Below are 22,713 nucleotides of genomic sequence, written 5' to 3' on the forward strand. Positions count from 1 at the left end.
GTCTTCAGTTAATTTGCTCTTGAAGGTTTATTGAGATGAGACATTCTTAAGTCCCCGTACTGCATATAATTGTGATTCTAAAAAAAGACCCGATGTTGGGAAAGCACTGAAAAGAGCTTTTAATTGCTCTGACAAAGCATTTATAATTTCATAAGAACCACGCCATTAACACTCACCTCGAAAACAAAACCAGGATTCTCAGAAGGCTGCCTTTATAAAGTAGACTGTAAGTATGTGTGGACTGAAATATTCTCCTTGTTTCAGATGATTTTCACTGCTCAGCTGAGCAGCTGCTGAAGTGGAGCCAGATTACATCTTTGAATCGTGTGCATCCATCCTGATGATTCAGTGTTACTTCCAGATATGCTAACTACACAGCCCATCTCATTTTTTTTTTTTTTTTTTTTCTGGCTGAGCTGATAATGAAACAGGCTGAGCTTCATTATACTTCTATGTTTCCACCACAGCTAATTAATATTACAGACAACCTTTAGTTATTCATTGTGGTTGCAAGCCATCTTCCCAGACACAATGAAAGTATAAAGAGCTGAAGCTTTTTCATCATCCGTATTATTAGAACTTGCAATCATCCATCTCATTCTGGATGTGCTGAGAATGCATATGTGTATGTGGTGAACTTGAAAAGTAATTTTAATCAGCCCCCTTTAGTCACATTCACTTAGATAAAACCCAGCTACCCGAGTAATAAGGAGCTAAAGGTTAAATAAATTCAATTTTAATCTCACTATAAACACAGCTATTACTCAAAGACCTTAGAAGTTTGTCCCGATTCGTCATCCAAAAACAGATGTTCTGGTCAAATAACAGCACAACTGTAATTTTTGGGTTACAAAAAGCAAAGTGTGCGGCACAAATCGTACACCCCACCTTACCCTGAACCACACCCCCTGGGGAAATACGGTGATCGTGCCGTCGTGCTATGGGATGTTTTTTTCTCAGCATTGTCAGAGGTGATGGAAAGATGGATGCAAAAAGACTTTCAGCAGTAATTGCACCCGAACGGAGTTCGACAGATTTCAGAGTTTTCTTAATGCATTATTTTCCTTCCACTACACAATCATGGACTCCACCACTTAAAATCCCAGTAACACACAATAAAGGTGGGTTTGCAGCATGGAAAAAAAAAAAGGAAAAATCTTTAATGGGCAAAAATACTTTCACAACTCACTTTATATGCATGGATTTTTTTTTCTCATCCCATGATAAGGTGTCACATGTGTAAGCCTTCAATTTTTAACCAAGCATACTTCATAAGCCCACGGACGTCAAGGATAATGCAGTCTGGTCCATTATTTGGCTCAGCAGTGATAAAACACTGACAGCTTACAACAGAAGTAGTTTTCTCAGAAGCTCGGGATATTTCCTCTGATCCGAGACTAAGGACTTTAAATAAACCGGTGGAAGCTGAGACTGTCAGGCGGGTGTAAACAACAGCTTTTCTGTCTCCACTTTAGTTGGACCATAGCAAACATTTTGTAGGTTAAAAAAACTGAACAAGGTATAATAGGCTGCTGTACAGAGCTCAGGCAGAATATTTTTTTTTCTAATTGACCGAAAGGTGATGCTCCTGGATGTGATTTACTTCATCCTTTATAATTTTGTGCAGGTTTCCTCGCGCCCTTGCACAAAGCCAATTGACGATGAGCTGGTGCTGATCGCTGGGTTGGGGGGCGGCCTGGGTCGTCTCTTTGCTCAGGAGTTTACCAAGCATGGGGCAAAGGCGGTGCTGTGGGACATTAACAGGGCCGCTAATGAGCAGACAGCCAAGCTAGGGCAGGACATGGGGGGGGGGGGGGCAACGTGTACCACGCAGACCTCGTAAGAAGAGATCTAGGGTACGCAGGGATGTCACCATGCTGGAGGACATCGCTGGAGGGGGTCGCTGGGCATCTCATTCTGGACTGCTCTGGTGAACTGGTGCAGAGGAACATGAATGTCAAATGTTCATGCCGTTTTCCGGGTGAGATTTTAAAATGGTTGTTCCCATCTAGAAAAGCAGCGGTAGGCTTTTTTTTTTTAATAATCCTCATTTAAGGGCCAGATTCTCCTGTTTCATGGGTATAAAAAAAATAAAAATTGAGAAGCTTTTTGTTTGTTTGCAAACTACATTTTATGAAATGAATGCCAATGTGGCTTCCAATGAAAAAGCAATGCAATTATTTAAACTGACAGATGTTACTGCTGCAACAGAAAGTGAGAAATACAGAAGTGTTAATGAATTGTTGAAAAGGCTTTGACACCACCGACTACAAAATAATATCGCAAAGCTGAAAAATATGGAAATCAAGCAGTAGCATAAACATCTCCAGGAAATTAATGTGATGAAAACATACATTAGCTACTGCAAAGGGGAAGAGTGTGAATTTAATATGATGTTTTTTTTTTTTTCAATTTTGAAATAATTCTGTTAAGTGTTCATATTTGTCTCTTTAAAAATAAAGCGATTAAAGGCCAGGAGAAACAAGCGCAGCTGCAATTTTCCCTGATTTTCAGTTCATCTTTAATGACAGGGTGATTTCCTTTCTATTTTTTCTAACAACTGAAACAAATCGAATAATGGTTTGATGGTTGTTACATTAAGGTTAGATGAGAAGCCTAACTATCTTTCGGATCAGACCAAAAGTCCAGATGCCCTTCGGTCATCAATGGCAAGACGTGTCGAGGTCTGTGCGACACAGCCTCATATCTATGTGTTGCTTTGGATCTTTTACCTCCACAGCCAACTGATCCAGACTGATAATTACATTTAAACGGCCACACCCAGTTTTTAAGTTAGCCCCAACTTTATGAACTTAAAATTATGTCGTTTTCTGAGTTATTTATCAAGAAGTCAATGAGCTGCAAGGTCATCCATTTGGAAGCAAGTATTTGCTAATCTGATGTTATGTTTAAAGAAACAAACTACTCATGTGATGGTAGTATATATATATATATATATATATATATATATATATATATATATATATATATATATAAACTCCAAAAAGATCAAACTACATCTTTTGAATAAGTCGTGTACAAAGTATGTTTTTGCCTACGTAGCTTGAGAAATAGCATGTTTAAATGCACTGTCAGAGTTATCCGGCCTCACTCTCAGACTCTTAGGATCTCTCAGATCAATCCTCTGAATAAAGAGCTGCTTAGGAAACATAAGTCTCCTCTACAGTTTAAAATGATTTAGACCACAGGCTCATTCAGCTCCTATGAAAGCCGCTCAGTTTCCCTCTCAGCTCAGTGACAATGCATGGCTGTGTCGGCCTCAGACAGTGGAGGCTGTCAGGCCTCAAACGAAGGCTGAGATTCACAGGAAAGTCGTGACCGTCCCCACCGTCCTCGGCCTCTTCAGCATTACTGCCACAACCCCACAGATTTATAGTTACAGTATTTAACGGCGATCCGTTGCGAAGGCAGGACAGAAATGCAAAAAATGAAATAATGCATTTCCAGAACCTCCATCTAGTGAGGGGCTGTTGCATGTGGCAGGATTGCTGCAACAGTGAGTTTACTGCCGTGGGCTGAGGAGGTCAAAGGGCAGAAGACCACTTTTATGAGTCCATACAAGGCGGATACGGCCATATTTGATGGCTGCGAGATTGGCTGATTCAGCAAAGCATTTTGTTGTTCTAAAATTGAGTTCTTTTATACAATGTCATGAATGTTGAGGGGGGAGGAAAATCCATAGTGGAATGATAACATGATTCTTAAAAGCAAAAAACAAGGATTTTCAATCTGGGGATACATTTGACACCTCATCAGAAATGGTAGACTTCATTTATATATGTTTGTCACCTGCCAAGAACTCAGCTTATAACTATACTCAATATGTCGATAAAATTGAGGTTTGGACCATTTCAGAAGTGTTAGCTGTACTGAGCCATTGCAAAACCAGTTTGTTTGTTTGTTTGGGATCATTGTCCTCTTGCTATTAATTTGAAGTAATGAATATTGAAGGTATTCCTCCTTCATTATTTCATCAACCTTATGCAATGCAGCAGTACAAATGGGAAGCAGAGCAGCCATATGGCATGATGCTGCCGCCATCATGCTTAAACATTGATAGTTTGTTCTCGTGTTTGAAAGCCTCACCGAGACCCCTGCATATATTCTTTTATTTGAGACCAAATAGCTCCATCTTTGTTTAATTGTACTTTTGCAGCTCCTACGACGTGGAATGACTTACCTCTGCAAATTGGTCTTCTTCCCTTCCTGTTTTTAAATCAGTTCCTAACATTCTTTTCTTTGCTATTGTATGTTTTTATTGCAGAGTTGCCCTCACCAACATTTCATATATAATCGACATTTCAGTCTTGTGTGGCGTTTTAAAAAGTGTGTTAAATCTGAATTGGATTGATTAATCTGACAATTTATTTCTCTCCAGAAAGTATTTGGCATGTGAGCTGCTGCAAATTTCAGTCAAAGTTGAAGGTGGTAGTTTTGGAGCAGGGACTTCTTTCTTGGTTAGCATCCTCTCAATCCGTGGTGATGGCCGATGACTTCACTCTGGACAGAGACGTTGGTCTTCCAGCAGCTTCTGCTTTATAATAGGCTGGGATGTTGCTGATTTCCCAGTTGTTTTTAAACTTCATAGTTTGGCTTAGATGATTAAAGCTTTGTCACAATTAGGCGTTTCAACGGGACACTGGTGCCAGACAAACATGCAAACTCGTCCTGGGATGAATTATGCAGGCTTTACATTAAATGCCTCTGCAATGACATACCTAAAGCTCTGACAACAACCCCACTGAAAAGTTTTGGACTTTATTTGAATGCCAGGAAACCAATTATTGTGAATGAATTAATATAAAAGGGATGACATATTAAATTAGAATGATGCTGGAAGCTTTTTAGATGGCTATAAGTGAGTCGTCTCTGTTGCTAAGGGACAATCATCCACATTTTGGTGGGGCTGTATGCATATAGCTGAGCCTGAATTTCTCATTTCACCATAAGCAAATTAAAAGTAATTCACAATAACTACATTTTTAGTTTAATTTTGCCAAGAGGGAAAAAAGAGCAGTTCAAATCATCTAAACAGGACTTCTGTTGGTCTTTTTAGAAAGTTTGTTTTAAGAAAATGCACCAAAACCTGAACATGGTCGATTAATGCAACACTGACCCAATACTCTGTTGAATTTGCATACACATTAGGAAAAATACTCACCTACAAAAGCTCACTCTTAAATATTAAGCAACATGAGACCATCTCAGTGTGTGTAGCTGGTGTATTTGCTGAATGCTGTTAATGTTGGTTACTGTTAGGGAGGAAGAAGAACTGACTTCTCCGCCTCGCTTACTTGCCTTTCCTGTCTCGAGGGTGAGAATCACACCACAAATTATCACCACAAATAACCGCTGAACTTTCCTGCTAACATTTTTATTTTAGTAAAGCAGTCATATTTGTTCCCAGTTTGTTGCCATGGGATCAAACGTGGGAATGTCTGTTGTGCCTTATGATATTAATATAAAACACTTTCAATTTGTTTCAGCTATTGTCCTGCAAACTGTGGATGTGACAAAAAGTGAAACGATGCCAGATTTCAAGGACTCAATGTAAATCCAACTTTAAAGGTACTCTACAACTTAACTCTAGTGACTGCATCAGGTCCCAAATTAGCTCCAATCATCACATCTGAGCATCCAAATGAGATGAACAGGACTTGCAACTGCTGCCTATCTAAGAACACAGCAGTGTTGAAGTGAAATAAAATCACGGCACAAATTGTTTTCATGGAAAGGAGCAAGTATGACTAATAATGAAGATTTCCCACAGCACAATGCTGCATTATAAAAATCTCCAGTCACAGTGAGCATTTGCCATTATGTGTGTATGGACTTTTTTGCATTAGGGATTTTTTTTCCCCCAGCTGTTAATATTAACAATATATTTTTTGTCTCTGGAACCAAATCTAAAGACCAAAATTCAAGGCTTGGGTCACAAAAAAAACATCTCTAGATATGAATAAACTTTTTTGCCTAAATGTCTGACAATTCTAAGAACCCACAAAAACCCTGAACTTGGCAAATAATAAAAATAATTGGATGTTTTTTTTTTTATTTAAGGAGTTATATACAAAGACAATTTGTTCCAGTTTCCTTAGCTACATTTATGAAAAATACATAAAATACCAGCCCAAGGTATACTAACTTCAGAACCAACAAAATAATTACTGAAGATGTATTAGATGAAACCTTGGTCTAAATTAAGACATACATCTCTTAAAAAGTCCTGCTCGCATTTTTAAATGCCAACTCTCCGATATTGTTCAGCTGTTCTCCACCTGATCAGTCACAACAGCTAGACAAGGAAATATTTTTTTTTAAAAGCAGCTCAAGGTCAAAGAAAAAATTGGAAAACTTTTAGAAAACTTACTGATTAGGACCAGTTTAAGCAATACAAAAAGGTCTGGCTACATGCAAAAACGTATACATTATGGATGTAAATCTTCAACACATTACTGTATAAAACCTTTAGACACTGTAGTGAATGTATAATAATAATAATAATAATAATCAAGCATTTTCTTGATTTTTTTCCACCTTTTATGTCCTCACAATTTCCCCACGACTCTGTGCGAGCTTTAGCATCGCAGCGTCAAGTGTCAACTTGGCCAAATGCATTGCTAGCATGCAGCGTTTACACATATTGCACTTGAAATATAGCATCCATCCAAAGGGCATCCAAGCAGTCATCTGGCACACATTAATATTGTGATTCCATATATCGACAAAAAGCCCAGTTGAAAACTACTTATAGAAAACAACAACAAACACGATTTATTACAGAATCGGGCATCAGCAGATTGAAAGAATAAGTACGAGACAGCAGGAGTCTTTGTTTTGTGCTTGTAAGCACAGAAGTTTAATTACCATTATGGGTTATGGACAGAGAAGGGGAGATGACATGATGGAGAAAAAGAGGGTCGGGGGGGGTATGTCGCCGCCACACACGGCAGCGACAATCACATTACGTCACACGCTACATTTAGTAATTTAGTTTTGGTTGTTTATAGAAAGCACTCTAGGAAAATCAACAAAGGTTCGTCAGCCCACACCCTAGATAAAGAGGAGGCCCAAACTTAATATATTTTCTTACTCGACAAGCTCAGAGGGAATAAACCATAAACATGTAGAAATATAAAGAAACAATTTCTATCCAAAACAAAAACAGTCACAGTTTGTCATGTAAGGTTCCCCCACCCCCTCTCATACGCACTCAAAGATCACCGACTAGGATGCAGCTACTGCTTCTAAACTGAAAATAAAAAATGACGCGTACAATAAAACAACATCAAAGGAGGAGACGCTTATATTTCCTTTTCAATCTTGCTCAACTGTGAACATTTTGTAACAGTAATCTTAAAACCCCACAGCGGGTGAAGCCATCCGCGGCGATCCAAAACAAGACTAAGAACACAGTGTGGTGAGTTTTCTCTAGTGCTTTTACAGACAACCAAAGCTGATCTAAGCCGTGCTATCCAGAGTCTGTGCCAGTGTGCTTGAGTTAGCCTGTTTGAGGTGCAGGTCGCCCTCCATTTCCTGCTTGGCACACCTGCAGGAGGACAAAACGCACAGATTTGGATTTGCTGTCAGGTCGATCAGTGGGGTGGGGGGGAAAAAACAACATTGAACCAGAAACGATTAGTAAAAAAAACAACCTAAAGATGATTGTGCTCTTTAAAAAAACGGATGCTGGAAATATTTTAAACAAGAGACCCTCAAGCTCTGGTTGATTTCTTCTTTGTACTTTTAAAATGTAAGCCGCGCTGTTTGAGCTGCCAGCGATTTATTAGACATGGTTCAGTCAACGGCATTCAAATGTTAACATCCAGCTTGTTTAGCTCCAAAGACTTTATGGGGGGGGGAAAAAATGCTGCATTTCCATTTCAATACAATGTACATCAATAACAGAAATCACAAACCTAAAAAAAGAAAAAAAAAATCTTCCCACATCCAAAATAAATGTGTGGAAGAAACAGTTTGATTATAATCAAACTGATGGTGTGATGATGGTTTAGTAGAAATAACTAAATGAAGAAGGTCAACTTGGCATTTACTCGTATCTTACCCTGAGGGTGGTCCGTTCCCTGTCCTTTCGTTTGACTGCTGGTCTAACTCGGACAGCAACTTCAATATATTCAGTGCAGCCTGCAGAGGTTGAGGAAAAGCGGTTATTTACTCTCTAAGGCCGTTTCAGCAGACCGATCGCAGAGTATCTTGTGTAAGTGAGGCAGCATTGGAGGTAACTTTAGAACCTGATCTCTGTTTGGACCGTTGATTCCTGTTGAGCTTTCTGAGTTATCAAAAAATGTTCAGCACGTAGACACAATCCCAACAAGCTGAGCTGCCAAAAACGTGACGTGCTCCTTCTATAGATGATCCGCCTTGTCTTTCAGTGTTTAACCCCGTTTTTCTCGTAGACGCAGCTACTGGTTAAGCTTTTTGCTGCACCTAACTGGATGCGCTCTCTCTCTCATCCTTTAGACTTGAAAACTGGCTCAGAGCTTATGAGCATAGCTGTGTTTATCTCCCAGATGATGCAACTAAAGGAGCTCGCACTGCCGTCAACCTTTCACCATTTTTTAGCATAGAACGTACTCCTGGATTAGTGCAATCTGCTGGGGCTCCTTAGATAGAAACCTTTTAACCCATTTGAATAATAAACTGACCTTAACTTCATTGTTTAACAACCAGGTTCAACTGGAATGTACGCACTTGACTTATTGATTATGATTTAATTGAACTGGCTTTTTTGTAAAGTGCTTTAGGACTACATGTGTCGTGATTTGCCGCTATATAAATAAACTGAATTCAATTAAATGTCAAAATGTGCTCAGGTATTTGTGGGAAAAGAAAAACAAGGTTTAACTATGCCTTTGCATTATATTACTACAACTCAGAGAACCAAAACCTTTGAAAAGATTTAATCATCATCAGCAAAAAAAAAAGTAAAAAATTTTTTAGCCACTAATGAATATTAACTAATGAAGAAAGCCCTTGTTTTACAAAGTTCCTTTGATTTGAGTTAATCAAACCTAAAGGCAGCTGTGTGCATCTGCAAAATTATCTTATCTTCATCTTATCTTGCAAAACATTAATATCCCTTGCATTTCCTCATATTTTTAGACAATATAGCCAAAAACTATTGAACATTTTATTTTGATTTATTGTGATACACCTAGACACAGAGGGGCATTCTCATGAAATAGGAAGAAAATGCTGCAAGATCTGCAAATAAAAAAAAACTGCAAACCTTCTGGATGCATGCCTCTACCAGCTTTGCAAATCTAGAGATATTTCTGCACATTTTTGTCAAACAGCTCCAAATTCATATCCTAAGCATTATAACAATAGTATTATTTTACATAGTTATTTTTCTCTCATGGATATTTAAGGATTAATCCAATTTGAGTGCCCTTTAATCCAACAGAACTCATGTTGATCCATGGCAAATAGCTACAATCCTGGCTGCATCAGCTAAGTCAGCGAAGCAACAGGTTTTTTGCTTCAGCTCTTTAAATAACACATAACAGCTAAAAATTACGAGTTAACCGGGTTTACCATCTGAAATCCTGCATGATCTTCCTTGGCTATTATGAGGGGATTCTGGACATCTGCCTGGTCTTAAATCAGATAAATACTTTTAAAAGTTATTTTTAAATTACTTACCATATCATGACAGGACTCTATATCTTTTCCAATGCCGTGACTGATGAGTGGAGGCTGGGAGGAGCAGTTAATCAACGATACAAACTCGTTCTTATTGTTTTTGGGGAAATCCTTGTATTCCACCTGCAAGCACATCACATACTTCAGAAAAAAAAAAGAGACAAAACAAATAAAAAAGTATTGCTGCAATGTGGGCGAAGGGCCGTTTTACCTGCAGACCCTGAACCGATGCAAGATAGCTAAGCTGTTCTGAGGGTCTGGTGAGGGGTCCATGGGGCACCTGGGTCAGGTTGTTTTTGTTCTTTAGGATGGTCACAGCAGTCAGGGATGTGCCGGCATACAGCAGCTCGTTGGCGATGGTGGCAGTGATGGTGGCCTTGCCTGGGTTGGGCACAGCTCGGCTGTAGTCTTTGACCTGGGATACTTGGCAGACCCCGACTGCTTGCGCCACCTCAGGCACCATGGGCAGGATGCCCGCAGGCAGCTGCTGGTGGCTGAGGTAAGGCAAGCGGAAATCCTCCTCCTTGGAACCTGACACGCAAGCGCACATCAGAAGATTGTTGGAATATAAATTATTATTAATTAACCCATTAGCCAGTTCTAACAGAGACTCACCCACTGACACCTCCTCTGCAGAACCTGGTTCAAAGAAGGTCACTTTGCGCCCTTCACACGGCTTTTTCACTGGCGCCTAAATATAAAAAAGAATTAATAATAATTATTAGTATTCATGAAATTAAAGGGCAAATATGATTTTAGAGCGAGGAAAAAAAATCTAAAAATGTCGAAAGCATAAAAATAACCCTCAATCTGTCCATCTACTTAGTATTAAATAACATGGATGATTTTACAACACTTTTCTGACAAAAATAGGCCTTTGGAGGAATGCCCTTTGACAACAGAAGGGTGCGATATATAGAAGACGACAAGGTGCCTGAGGCAGCAGAAGTGGCCATTTTACACAGAAAATCGATTGTTTTGACTAAAAAGACTTTTATCTAAGAGGAATATGCTGAAAAAACATGACTGCTTACTGAGAAGACAGGAAATCATGGAGTCTGATATTTTTATTCACATACCTCATCCACGTCTAACAGCAAAAATGAGGGAAAACGACAGATTTATCCTTGCCTACCAAATTATTTGCTCCAATCAGAAGCCTTTTCGCGTCACAGTTACGAAACGATCAGATTCTTGGCTTCTAGGAAAGAAACCAAGGCTGAGGGACGAGGAAACACTACAGTTCATAACATGGCTTGGCAGACACCTCCAGTGGAGTCGAACCAGCAACCAGACCAGGGGTAATTTCATGTGTTGTTTGTGAGGGCAACGTTTTTCCAGGTAAGAACATGTGTTATTTTTATGGTTTTTATTTCTTTTGTGCCCTCTATTGCTACAAAATATCTGCAAACATTCAAGGATTGCATAATTCAATTTAATAAAAAGAAAAACTCTCCTAAAGGTTTCCACAGCATGTTTACCTATAAAACCTACCTGCTGCTACAACTTTTTTTTACCCAGTGTCTGAGCCAAATGAATGAGATTGTCTCCTAGTCTTTTAAAAATGTTCTGCCAGCTACACTTCCAGTAGCGCGGTTAAATCCTCGTTAGTAACACTTGAAGGGATTATGTGGAGAAAAGTGAGACTTTCTGCTGCTTCTGTTTAGCACCAACATGTTTTACAACCACTCCACAGCTCAGCAAATGCAGTGCTGATAGTTGTTTGCATCTGAGCAACAACCTCGTTAATAACTGAAGCACAAATCACTCTCACCTCAATGTAAACACATTTTTTTAGATTAATTTTGGATCTTATTTGTTTCCACTGTAGAGTGCCAACATGTCAGGATTACAAAACTTTCAGGCATTTCTCCTGGATTCTTCCTCCGTATTGGACAAATCAGCATAAATCTTCATCTTTATGACCTCAGATTAAAGCTGGGGCCTTTACTACCACTGCTTTCTTAAGGCTCCCACATATATGGGCGCACACTGTGAGCCGCACCTGTGTTTTGCCCTTTACAGTCTCTTGTGACAAATTCCTACATTTCCCACACGTTTTGCCAGTGGAACGAAGCGGGGGAATGGATAGTAGCAGTGGACAGTGTGTGAGCCTTTAGGTGGCCATTGTGCACAAGTTTTTTTTTTTTTTTTGTATGTAATACCGTCAGTTTTGGAAAGTTTTGACAAAGTCCTGAGCTGCATTGGTCTTGTTTTGACTCTCTCTTCTTTTTAAACATAATTCTCTACTCGGGGAAGTGGACGCAAATGCGAAACGAAAAGCTGTCATCATTTAAAATCGATACATTATTCAGATTTTCTTGACAAATGAGCAGTACTTTTTCATCAGATTTGAGTGCTGGTTTGGGAGGCTGAGGCTGAGGCACTTTATATCCCAACAGTTCCAGCATTTTCTCGGCTGCGTTCTTCTTGGCCACCTTCTTACTCGGACCCAGTCCCTCTGTAGTCTGCCCGCACACAGTCACCTAAGATAAGATAATACGATAAGATAGTCTTTATTGATCTCACAATGGAGAAATTCACTCGTCAAATCGGCTCATACAAGAAGGTGCAGAGTAGGGAAGGTGCATTCAGTTATATACAGTGAATCTTCATATATACAATGGATAAAAAAGAATACCAAAAAAAAAAATACAAAAAAGGAAATGGGAGTGGGCATATATATATATATATATATATATATATATATATATATATACCACTATGAATGTAAATAAGACACTATAAAACTATAGTGTCTTATTTACTATAAAACTATACTATAAAAACTATATATATATATATATATATATATATATATATATATATATATATATATATATATATATGCGTCTACATACATACGTACCTACGTGTATATATGTGCATATACATTGTATACATTTGTACATACATACATACATGTGTACTGACATATGTTCAGGTGTTGATAGCAGCAGAAGTCACTACAAAAGGATTATTGCACGGATTGTGGCCCAGTGTTTTAATTAGATAAACATGAAAATAACTTAAACAAAAAAGAAAAAAAAGAACTGAAAGCAGACTGAACAAGCAAGGCAGGGCAAACATAAGTATTCCCACCGGCATGCCTCAACTCCACATGACTCACCTGCATGACGAACTCCCGGCGCCGCGGCAGACCTCTTTCTGTCACCATGCTGTACTCGGGCTCCTTCTCCTTCTTTGCCTGCTGGATCTGAGCCAAACGGCTGATGGGATTCATCCCCTGGCCATACTCGGGGCTGGTCTGCAGCTGTTGGCATGACGCGGAGATCGTTACCTTATGAAGGGCTTTTAGGTCTCTTCTGATTAGCCCCAACTCGAGTTAAATGTTGCGTCACCTTGATGATAGATTTCGTTTTCTTTTTGATGCGCGGCAGCTTCTTCTCGATGCTGGGCACGTGCGGGAGCCTCCTTAACTCTACCAGGACCGCGGCGGCTGCCAGCTTCTTTGCGATCTTTTTGCTCTTGCCCTCGCCCTCTCCCACGAACTCCCCGACTATGACGCGCACTACAAAACTCTTCATGTGTGGAGGCCCTTCTTCCTTTAAAATCTGCGTTGAAAAAAAACAAAACAAACAGCGGCATGTCCTCTGTGTCACAATATATGCTCTATGCACAATGCCATCTTATTCCTGCACTGCAAAAACGTCACTAAAAACAAGTGAAATGTTCTTAAAGTTAGTGTATTTGTCATTGATTTGAGCAGGTAAATAAGATGATCTGCCAATGGAATTAGATTTTTTTGCAATTAAAATAGGAACAGCTTGTCTCCTTCACCTTATTTCAAGTGCAGGATGTCTAATTATCTTATTTTAGGGGTAAAATACTCATTCCATTGGCAGATAATCCTATTTATCTGCTCAAATCAAGGACATTTAACAGCAGAAATATCAGACTCTATGCTTTCCTGTGTTCTCAGTAAACCGTTACATGTTTTCATCACCATATTCCTCTTAGATAAAAGTCTTTTTAGTCTAAACTAAATCGATTTTCTGTGTACAATGGCCACTTCTGCTGCCTCAGTTGTTTTGTTTTTAGCTCCGTTTTTGCAGTGTGTATAGTTGGTTATATAGGAAGGAGATGGCACTTCCTATGTAGTCAGTTCCTATATGGTTTGATAAAAATAGCAAACCCATTCGCACCTCAAAGTTGACAGGTAAGTTTCTTTTTAGAGCTATTTCAAACACTTGACTTATTTCTGATTTGTTCAGGTTCTCCTCCTCAGGCTCTCCATTCATCTGTCAAAAACAACATTAAAAATAGAAAAGTTTTGAGTCTCTAACATTACATAAAAGCCTTTTCATGCTGAGCGTGCTCTACTTTTCTCACCACTGGCAACTGCTGCAGCATCGGCTCCTTCTGCAGCACTTTCAAGGCTTTGGCAGCAGCGTCGTGTTTGGCCTGCTGCCGCGTCCGCCCCTTGCCGATGAACTGCTGGTTCCCGATGGAAAGCTCCATGTGGTATATTATTGGTCCCACTGGAGGAAATGGATAGTAGTACCTGGGAACATTAAGGGCGTTTTCTCTCATTGCAAATGACAAAACGGCAAAAAAAAAAAAAAAAAAAAAAAAAAAAAAACATTTTGTTGTGCACTGCAAAAAGAGAACTAAAAATAAGTAGAATTTTCTTGAAATGAATGTATTTGCCCTTGATTTGAGCAGGTAAATATAGATTATCTGCCAATGGAATGAGTATTTTTACCCCTAAAATAAGATAATTAGATATACAGCACTTGAAATAAGATGATAGAGATGAATTGTCCCTATTTTAAGTGCAAAAATCTTATTCCATTGGCAAATAATCTTATTTACATGCTCAATTCAAGGAAAAATACTCTCATTTCAAGAAGATTTGTCTTATTTTTAGTTCTATTTTTGCGGTGATGACGCTTTGACGTGATTTAAACCCACTGTTGCATAGAGCGCTGGTAAGGTCCCGGAGCGCGGACATTGTAGTTGTAGTTGGGTGGTCTCATACCCGGGTATGGGTCGATGGGTTTGAACACAGGCTTTTTACCCAGCTTCAAACAAAGTGCGTTCAGCTCCATGCTGTGTGTGCTGCCATCTACTGTAACACAAAGACAAGGAAATCCCTGTAAAACGGAAACCTGGTGCTCATTTTCTCACCTCTATTACAGTTATTATTGGAATTGGGGCAGAGTAAGTGGGAGCAGCCCACCTGGGTTCCTGCCTAAGTTGCGGGGTGTCCTCACTGTGGGTTTGGGAAGCGTCGTCTCGGAGAGGGCTGACGCAGCGGCGGAATGCTGGGCTTTCTTGATACTGGTTCCCTCGGCCTCCCAGTGCTGATCTCCCAGCGTGAGCCTGACGGAGAAAATCTGAAAGGGAGTCTCTTGGTTAGAATAAAAAAAAAAAAAAAAAAAAAAAAGGTTCACTAAACCAGCCAGGGAGCCGAATAACGCCGCACGCGCCCTACCTTGGAGTGAGCTGGTCCTTGCTCAGAAAGCAGCTTGTACTCGGGTTGGATCTTGTTGAAACGGGCTAACTCATTCACCAAACACATGGGGGTCTTCTCTTTAGGGTTTGCCATGTTAGATACTAAAAAGGGAAACACAGTCATCACCCACAGCTAAACCACCAAGATGCTCCTGGACACTTAGAAGGTTGTTTATTTCAGTAATTCAATTCAGAAAAGAATCTCATAGATTGATTACATAAAGTTACGGCGTATTTAACTTTGTTAACAATGGCGTATAGCTGACAAAAAAACAAACAAAGATTTAATTACAGGAATATTATTTTGTTATGGCAAAATAATAAGGAAGACTTTGGGTGCGCTGTTGGCGCGACCCATGTACGTACGGAGGCCTTAGTCCTCGACACGCACGGTCGACCCGGGTTCGACTCCGACCTGCGGTCCTTTTTTCGCATGTCTCTCCCCCTGTTCCACCCCCCTTCCTGTCAGCCTACTGTGTTACAAAGCGAGCCACTAGAGCCGTGAAAAATATCCAAAAAAAGAGAGAAATAATAAGGAAGACCGTCACTGCCGCCACCCACAGGGGCGGTATGCCACAGGAATCAGTGCTAAAGCCCGGCACGCAGTGCGATTTCAGAATTTCAACGTTTCATAGTGTGCGAGGTGGTTGGTAACAAATCTTTATAGAAACCCAACCCACACTGCACAAAGGAAGATGCATCATATGTCGCTACAGGAGGACTGTGGACCATCAGAAGTACTGATCCAACCAAATATGGACAGCGAGTCACAGGCGCTATAGCTCGTTATCACTGCCTGATTATTGGAGTCTAAGACCAAAACAAAGGAAGAGGACGATGAGGAAAAGGAGGCAGCGATGGAAGCGCTCATGATGAGAGATGATGATGAGAAGAAGAAATAAAGATCAGATGGATTTTGCCTCAACAGAGAATTTCTTTCACAATAAAAGATTTTGCTTGACAGCTGATAATCGCGCTGTGCGAACCTGACGTAAAGAAACTGCCATTTTAGAGAGTGAATATAGGAATATAATGGTAAGAGTGAAATAAAAACAAGGTGCACAAGAGGAGAAATAACCGCAGACTTGAGAAGATTGTGAAGCAAAGCTTATTCTGGAGCTTAGGGGAGATTTGCAAGCTATGAACTGCGGCTGCAGTCAGCGCTTCAGGGCGACCACACACGGACGTACCCTGGACATGGCGTACAACTGAGAAATGCCTTGCTTGAAGCGCCTCCTGAACCAGAGACAACGTCTGAAGCATCTGATCTGGACTCAGGAGAAAAACAACCGGACTGCTGATCAGAAGGGAAAAGTTTGAAAGGCAAAAGTAAATTTTGTCCCAGAGTCTGGAGAAGGAAGGAAGAGGCACAGAAGCTAAACCGCTTCAGGGTGCAGTTCCTGCAAATCAAATTACGTCTCAAGTCAGCACAGCCACGGGAAACTTTAAAGCACTTTGTGCTTCACTCGGCCAACGAGCTACAGATAGATGCTGATTTCACTTTGCAGCAGTACAGGTCACCTGCACACACTGCCAGGAGTAGCAGTAGCAGGTTTAATGACCTAAACCCCATAGAGAATCTCTGGACTAACCTGAGCTTTATTAACACCTCAGCAGCACAACAGACTTAAAATGCAAAAAGGAGCCCAGACTAAGCATCTACCATACAGTGCATGGACTTACTTTTTCAGAAGGCTTATATTGCTGTACTTAATGTCATTTTGTGTTATTGTTATTATTTAATATTCTCATCTGAGAAACTGATTTTTTTTATTCACAGAAAAATAAAAAATTTCTTAAAAAGGTATATAGCGACATAATATCCTTATTAGTAAAAGGACAAAAATAATTTGATCATGATAAAAATAAGGTTCTATACACCAATCATCGATCTTGATCTCGTTTTGATGGTCCCTTTGAGCCAAAAGATAATTTGCTTTCAGGCGTGATTAGCAAATATAAACAGCTTGGCGTCATGTAGCGAAAGTATTGCAGAACTATCATAATGGCAGTTTGCTTAATTTATAAATCAATTGTAAATAATGCTGGACCGAGCCTGACCCTCTGCAATACCTCACAATAATGCAGCATCTCAGCGTGATCAAAGACCAGCCGTTATTAATTAAATACACCGATCTAACAGCAACTTTAAGATCCTCGTATCAGAACATTTACTCATGTCAATCAACTCTGAGGTCACATCTGAGCCTCGGCAGGTTTAGCGTCTGCTTCAGTGAACACCAACGTTCATACAGCGACATTCCAGTCTTTTCCCTCTTGTTTTCTTTTTTTTTTTTTGCACTTTTCCCCCCCAGTGGCTCTTAGACAATTCTTCATTATTTTGCCTGTAGATGCTAACAGCCATTAGCTGCTTCCTTGTTTTAACCCCTGCTGCGCATGTGCTGTACGTACTTCCGTTAAGATTGTAAATAAACACGGAAAGGTTTTGTTTACTAACAAACTGAACAAAAACAAAACAAAAAACACCAAAATAACAACTAATACGCCAGCAGAACGTGAAAATCTTTCATAAAAACTTTGTATGCAACCAGAGTGAGCTACTGATGCATAAATAAAAAAAAAAGTCAAATAACGTGGCTATGCAGCTTTAAATACTGTGTAATAAATCTATAGGAGTTTCACTTTTTTGAATTGAACTAGAGAAATAAATTCCCCTTTCGACGGAATTTGAATAATTTACATAAAAACAAACAAATATATTTTTTAGTCAAATGGAAAAAGCCTAAAAAATATATATAAATGAATAAAAAGCAAACAAACCTGTGGAGATATTATAGGGAGTGGCTGAGCCCGCAGGGAGAGCAGAGCTCCTCATGGGCTGGCTGGCGCTCTCTGATGGTAGGGCGCCCGCAGCACACGGGATGCTGTAGCCAGGCTGCGGCTGCCCCAGCTGCAGCGGGGCAGAGGCAGCGGGGATGGAGCTAGGTGGACACTGAAACTGGAGTTGAGACATCCTTTCTGCTGACGTGGGAGGCTCGAAGTCACGATGGGAAATCTGCAGGGTGGGAAATGTTGCGGCCTGAAGAGGTCTGGATAAAAAGCTCTGCCAGGGAGAGTCAGAGAGAAAGAGACAAATGTATAATCAATCAAGTATGTATGGAGAGCACATCTGAGATCAAATTATTATTTTCCAGTAAAACCATAATTTTCAAAAGCAGTGGAGTCGCCATCTCTACGTCTGACTCTGGCGGACCGCCACTCATTAAAACAAAAAAATGTAACGTCCAGATGATCCAACTGGATTTATTCAGGCCATTATTTGAAAAATAATGGGATTAAAAGGAGAAAAGACGTGAACGAGACACACAGAGGCCACACTTAGCGAAAACTATTGTCTAGACGTTAACACACACTAAAGTAGTTACACAACAAAACTATAAAATTATACAAACCTTGATAACTGTTTAAATTATGAAGCGCTTATAACAAAAATCTAAATGAGTCTCTCTTCTTAGTAAAGAAACCGCAGCAGCGTGCCAAAACCCCTGCCGAAATACAGCAAACATACAGTTTGATACAAATGTTGCACAATAAAAAAGTACTGACTTAAAGTGTAGTTTAGAAAGGAAGCTGTTTTAAGTCTACTTTTTCCAAAAAGCCCTATAATAATGTAAAACGTAGGCTTGTAATAATACATATTTTTCTACATGGATTCAGCGGGTATTTCATTTACCTTTCTACAAACAATGCTTTATTTCCGCTTGTTTTGAGGCCTCAACATGTTAACCAACACTTAAGCCGTTCTGCTCTGGGTTTCTCGATTAAAGCAGGTAGAAATTAAGCTCCTGGGTCGTTGTCATCTTCCAAAATTATTGATACTGCGATTGTTGCCATTCTAGTTTGTACTCTACTTGTCCGACCAGCAGGGGAAGCCGGGGTATCTCCGCGGCAAACGTGACGTCATTTGAGGAATGTCCCATCAATCCTGAAGGTCTTCTATCAGGAAACGCGACAATGAAGCTATCTCACGGTTCCATGTCTTTACAGACCTTGTTTTCTACACTAACGCACAGACCTACTGGACCTGCAGAGGCCCTCTTCAAACTGACTCCACAGAGTCAGGAGAAGAAGAAGAAGGAAAAAAAAGCCCAAAATCTTTTGTACAATTCTGCATTTAGCATTCATTTCACTGAAACTAAGAGGACAAGACGAACCCTGAAAAGCACAAAATCCATAACCCTCTCTTCCCCAAAATACAGGACTGTCTCAGAAAATTAGAATATTGTGATAAAGTTCTTTATTTTCTGTAATGCAATTAAAAATCATGAAATGTCATACATTCTGGATTCATTACAAATCAACTGAAATATTGCAAGCCTTTTATTGTTTTAATATCGCTGATTATGGCTTACAGCTTAAGAAACCCAAATATCCTATCTATTTAGAGAGGCCAGCCAACCCCTGGAGCTCAAACAAGTGGGAGAAGAGGGGTACACCTTTTCTGCTTTCCACGCCTTCCATTTTCAGATTTCTCTGCTTTGAAATGACTGAAAGCATCCAGCCGGATCAGGACCGGTCCAGGATGACTCTCCTCCTTGGTGACTGTTTCCATAGAAGCAGCCAGACTTTTAAAAATGAAGGCAAACAAACGTCATTTTTTTTTTTTTTTTTTACAACTGAGCGACGGAGATATCCACAGAGGGAACACGCTCCTAAACTTGACAAACAAATAAAGGGCAAAATCCTAGACAATTATCTAACAAAAATCAACCAACAAACTTTCATTTTAAAAGATTACATTTGACCTTATGCTAAATATTGATGTTGTTTTTCTTGCTATAGTATTATTGAACAGTAGTATTATTGATTAAAGGATAATTAGAAGCTTTTAAAACAACTACATTTTTCAGTTAAGGTCAAAATGTAAATATAAGAATGTATTTTGGGTTCGTATCTACAGTACAGTGACTCCAGCGGTGTCTGTGCCTCAGCAGCCACAGAGCTCTCCACACGTCACCAGTGCATCGCTGCATCCGACGCTTTAAATTGCACTCGGTGATGCAAGTCCTGGAAGCAGCCGCTCAGCCATGGAAACCCATCTCACCAAGCTCGCTGTGCACGGTTCTGCCCCGGGGGGACATCTCTGGCCCCTGGACTGATTTTGTGTGGCCCCCACGTGCAATTTAGGGATGATTTGGCCGCACAAGCACAGCTGGTTGAAGCAGACGGAAACATTTTATTGTTGTTTAGGGCAAAATTATCGCAGGCGAGCTCAAATCTTTCATCGTTCAACTGAAAATGTTGGGTACAACACAACAACACAAAGTATTCCTCTTTCAATAACCACACTTTTCCATCCTCTGTAGTTTGATAGTAATTGGGATTTGCCCAGTGACTTAATCAAATGAAGCCTTTGTGCAACAAAATCTGCTTTTAATTTAAAAAAAAAAATTGTATTTTCTATGCTAGCAAGTGTTTTGAAAGAAAGACAGATCCAAGTCCTGTTCTTATTGCTGAAAACGGACATTTCTTTTCAATGGAGCCCAAAAGGATTAGCAGACCTGACAACTATCTTATCAGAAATGTGTAAAACCATTTTTAAGTTTTAGAGCCACAACAATCTACACATCCACGTCCTACAGAAAATCTGGCTGCTTTTCTTAATTTGAATATTTCATTCTTCGTCGTGTTTTGTGGAGCGGGTAAAACAAAACTATATACACATTTTTGGTAATATTTGTATCTTATTATACGTTTTGGCTAGGGCTAGGCGATACGGTATCACGACATGTCAATACAATATAATTACACTATTGACATAAACAAAATAAAAGCATCAGAAAGACTGCCAAGAATGCCCATAACAGATGCCATGTGCCTATTAATTTGCCATGTTTATAAAGCTCCCAATATTTTAGATATACTTGCTCTGAGAAATAAAACGCATAACTTAAAACTACATAAAACCTGGAACGTCAGTCTGTGACAAATGCTGGAATAATAGACTTATGCATATGGAAATATTGGAAATGTCACCTTTATGGAATCAAGTTATCACGCGATATATTGATATTGAATTATTGTCCAACCCTAGTTTCGGCCCTTGAATACTTTTGACTTGACAATTTTGTCCCACATGGCAAGAAGTTTGGACACCCCTGTTCTAGGCGACGGACTCTATACACTTGTGGACATGGAAGTGATCTGAACAACTGAATTTAATGATTTGTAAGGCTGACCCTATACCTCAGGGTATATTAATGCCTATATTGTTGTGATGAGGGGTTAAGGGATTATAGCCCTACAATAACAGAACCTAAATTACCCAACCCAGACATGCTTTGTTTTCTAGATGACCTGTAAATGCACGTCTTGTGCCATCTTTCTCCATATTGGCCCCTTTGTAGAGGAGGAAACCTTTCCTGCTGCCTTAATGATGCTAAAACCTAAAGAGGGGACTCATAAGGTTTTCAAAGCACTCCATCATCATTATCTGCACCCGTCTGCTCCGTTTATTCTCCACGCATTCATTTTCTTTTGTCATGCATCGGCATCTTTATCAGTCGCCGACCAGCAGAGGACAAAGAGATACTGAATCTGACTGCTTGGCATATTGTAGTCAGAAAAAAAGAGGAAGCCTTCTTGTTTGTTTGCTGTTTTTTTTTTTCTTCTTCTCCGGATGCGTGATCGGGAGGAGTCCTATGTCTGTTTGGGTACCAATAACGCTGCCGATTCACGACACATTTTAGGCCCTAATTTAAACACCTCAGTCCGCCGAACCTCACATGCAGCTGCCCGACCTGCAGATGAAACGTCGCCGTAAATCTCAGTGTTCCTGAGAGATTAAGCGCTATGCTAGCCGGTTAGCCGATGCTTCCAGACATCCAAAAAAAAAAAAAAAAAGGGTCACGCTGAACACAAGACTTGTATTACTTTGAATGGCAATGGCCTCTGTACATATAAAGATACTACTGTCAGCTAAAAAAAATAAAATAAAATAAACAAATAGAGCAGGTCGCAGTTTTTTAGTAGCGCTACTAAAACACAATGTTAGCAAAGCAGCTCCTGCCTCAGAGCCCTTAGTGCATTAATCTTCATAGAAACAAAAGCTAACGCTTCCAACAGGGTGCAGCTAAGGTGATGAACTCTCAACACGCAATCAAAAAAAAAAAATGCTTGACACTTGTCTACCAATCAGGTCTGGTAAATGTTTATTGATGCGTTTGTTGATTTAACGGGCACTTTTTATGCAGCGCCGAGTTAAAGCCGCTAGCTAAGCTAATGCCGACAACTCCGGAGCATAAACTAAAGCTCACCTGGACGCTCCTTCCCTTCGGTTTTAAGCTAGTCCATAAGAACCGGGACTTCAGAGAGACCGGCGGTCCTAGCTTCCAGTTTCAAAAGTCCTGTAGTGTTGTTTTATTGTCAAAATGCGGGCGGCGAGGAGGAGGAGAGCATTGGGAGGACAGGGCAAACACTAAAGAGAATGGCACAGACTTAATTCTCTCGCGGATGTGACGACACGAGACCGGAAGCAGTTCAAAGAAATTCCGAAAATAATTTTGCAACGCTTGTAAAAAAAAAAAA

The 22,713-nt window shown here is 39.9% G+C and overlaps 1 protein-coding gene across 3 annotated transcripts; it reads right to left on the minus strand.

Moving 5' to 3' along the window:
• Nucleotides 1–6,850: 6,850 nt before the first annotated feature.
• stau1 (staufen double-stranded RNA binding protein 1) lies at nucleotides 6,851–22,634 on the minus strand. 3 transcript variants are annotated; one of them, XM_021321575.2, is made up of 15 exons: nucleotides 22,443–22,634; nucleotides 17,947–18,229; nucleotides 15,146–15,267; nucleotides 14,891–15,047; nucleotides 14,623–14,776; nucleotides 14,041–14,212; nucleotides 13,854–13,949; nucleotides 13,050–13,262; nucleotides 12,818–12,961; nucleotides 12,027–12,173; nucleotides 10,303–10,378; nucleotides 9,899–10,218; nucleotides 9,688–9,810; nucleotides 8,087–8,166; nucleotides 6,851–7,570 (listed from the first exon to the last, which is right to left on the minus strand). In XM_021321575.2, exons 2-15 carry the CDS (start codon nucleotides 18,137–18,139, stop codon nucleotides 7,483–7,485), a joined length of 2,085 nt encoding a protein of 694 aa, XP_021177250.2. In that variant the 5' UTR covers nucleotides 18,140–18,229; nucleotides 22,443–22,634; the 3' UTR covers nucleotides 6,851–7,482. The 3 variants fall into 3 exon arrangements, with proteins under 3 accessions (XP_021177250.2, XP_021177249.2, XP_021177251.2); XM_021321574.2 differs by having other exon boundaries at nucleotides 14,623–14,779; XM_021321576.2 differs by lacking the exon at nucleotides 13,854–13,949 and having other exon boundaries at nucleotides 14,623–14,779.
• Nucleotides 22,635–22,713: the final 79 nt, after the last annotated feature.

The sequence above is a fragment of the Fundulus heteroclitus genome, chromosome 20, assembly GCF_011125445.2.
Source record: "Fundulus heteroclitus isolate FHET01 chromosome 20, MU-UCD_Fhet_4.1, whole genome shotgun sequence".
In the NCBI taxonomy this organism is placed as follows: Eukaryota; Metazoa; Chordata; class Actinopteri; order Cyprinodontiformes; family Fundulidae; genus Fundulus; species Fundulus heteroclitus.

What these genes read in the sequence shown, in the direction of transcription:
- stau1 (XM_021321574.2), bottom strand. Translation starts at nt 18,139, where the DNA reads ATGTCTCAACTCCAGTTTCAGTGTCCACCTAGCTCCATCCCCGCTGCC. An exon ending in TAGAGTCCTGTCATGATATG is followed by an intron (nt 8,167 to 9,687) that starts GTAAGTAATTTA and finishes CAACCTCTGCAG; the next exon opens with GCTGCACTGAATATATTGAA. An exon ending in GGGAACGGACCACCCTCAGG is followed by an intron (nt 7,571 to 8,086) that starts GTAAGATACGAG and finishes GTCCTCCTGCAG; the next exon opens with GTGTGCCAAGCAGGAAATGG.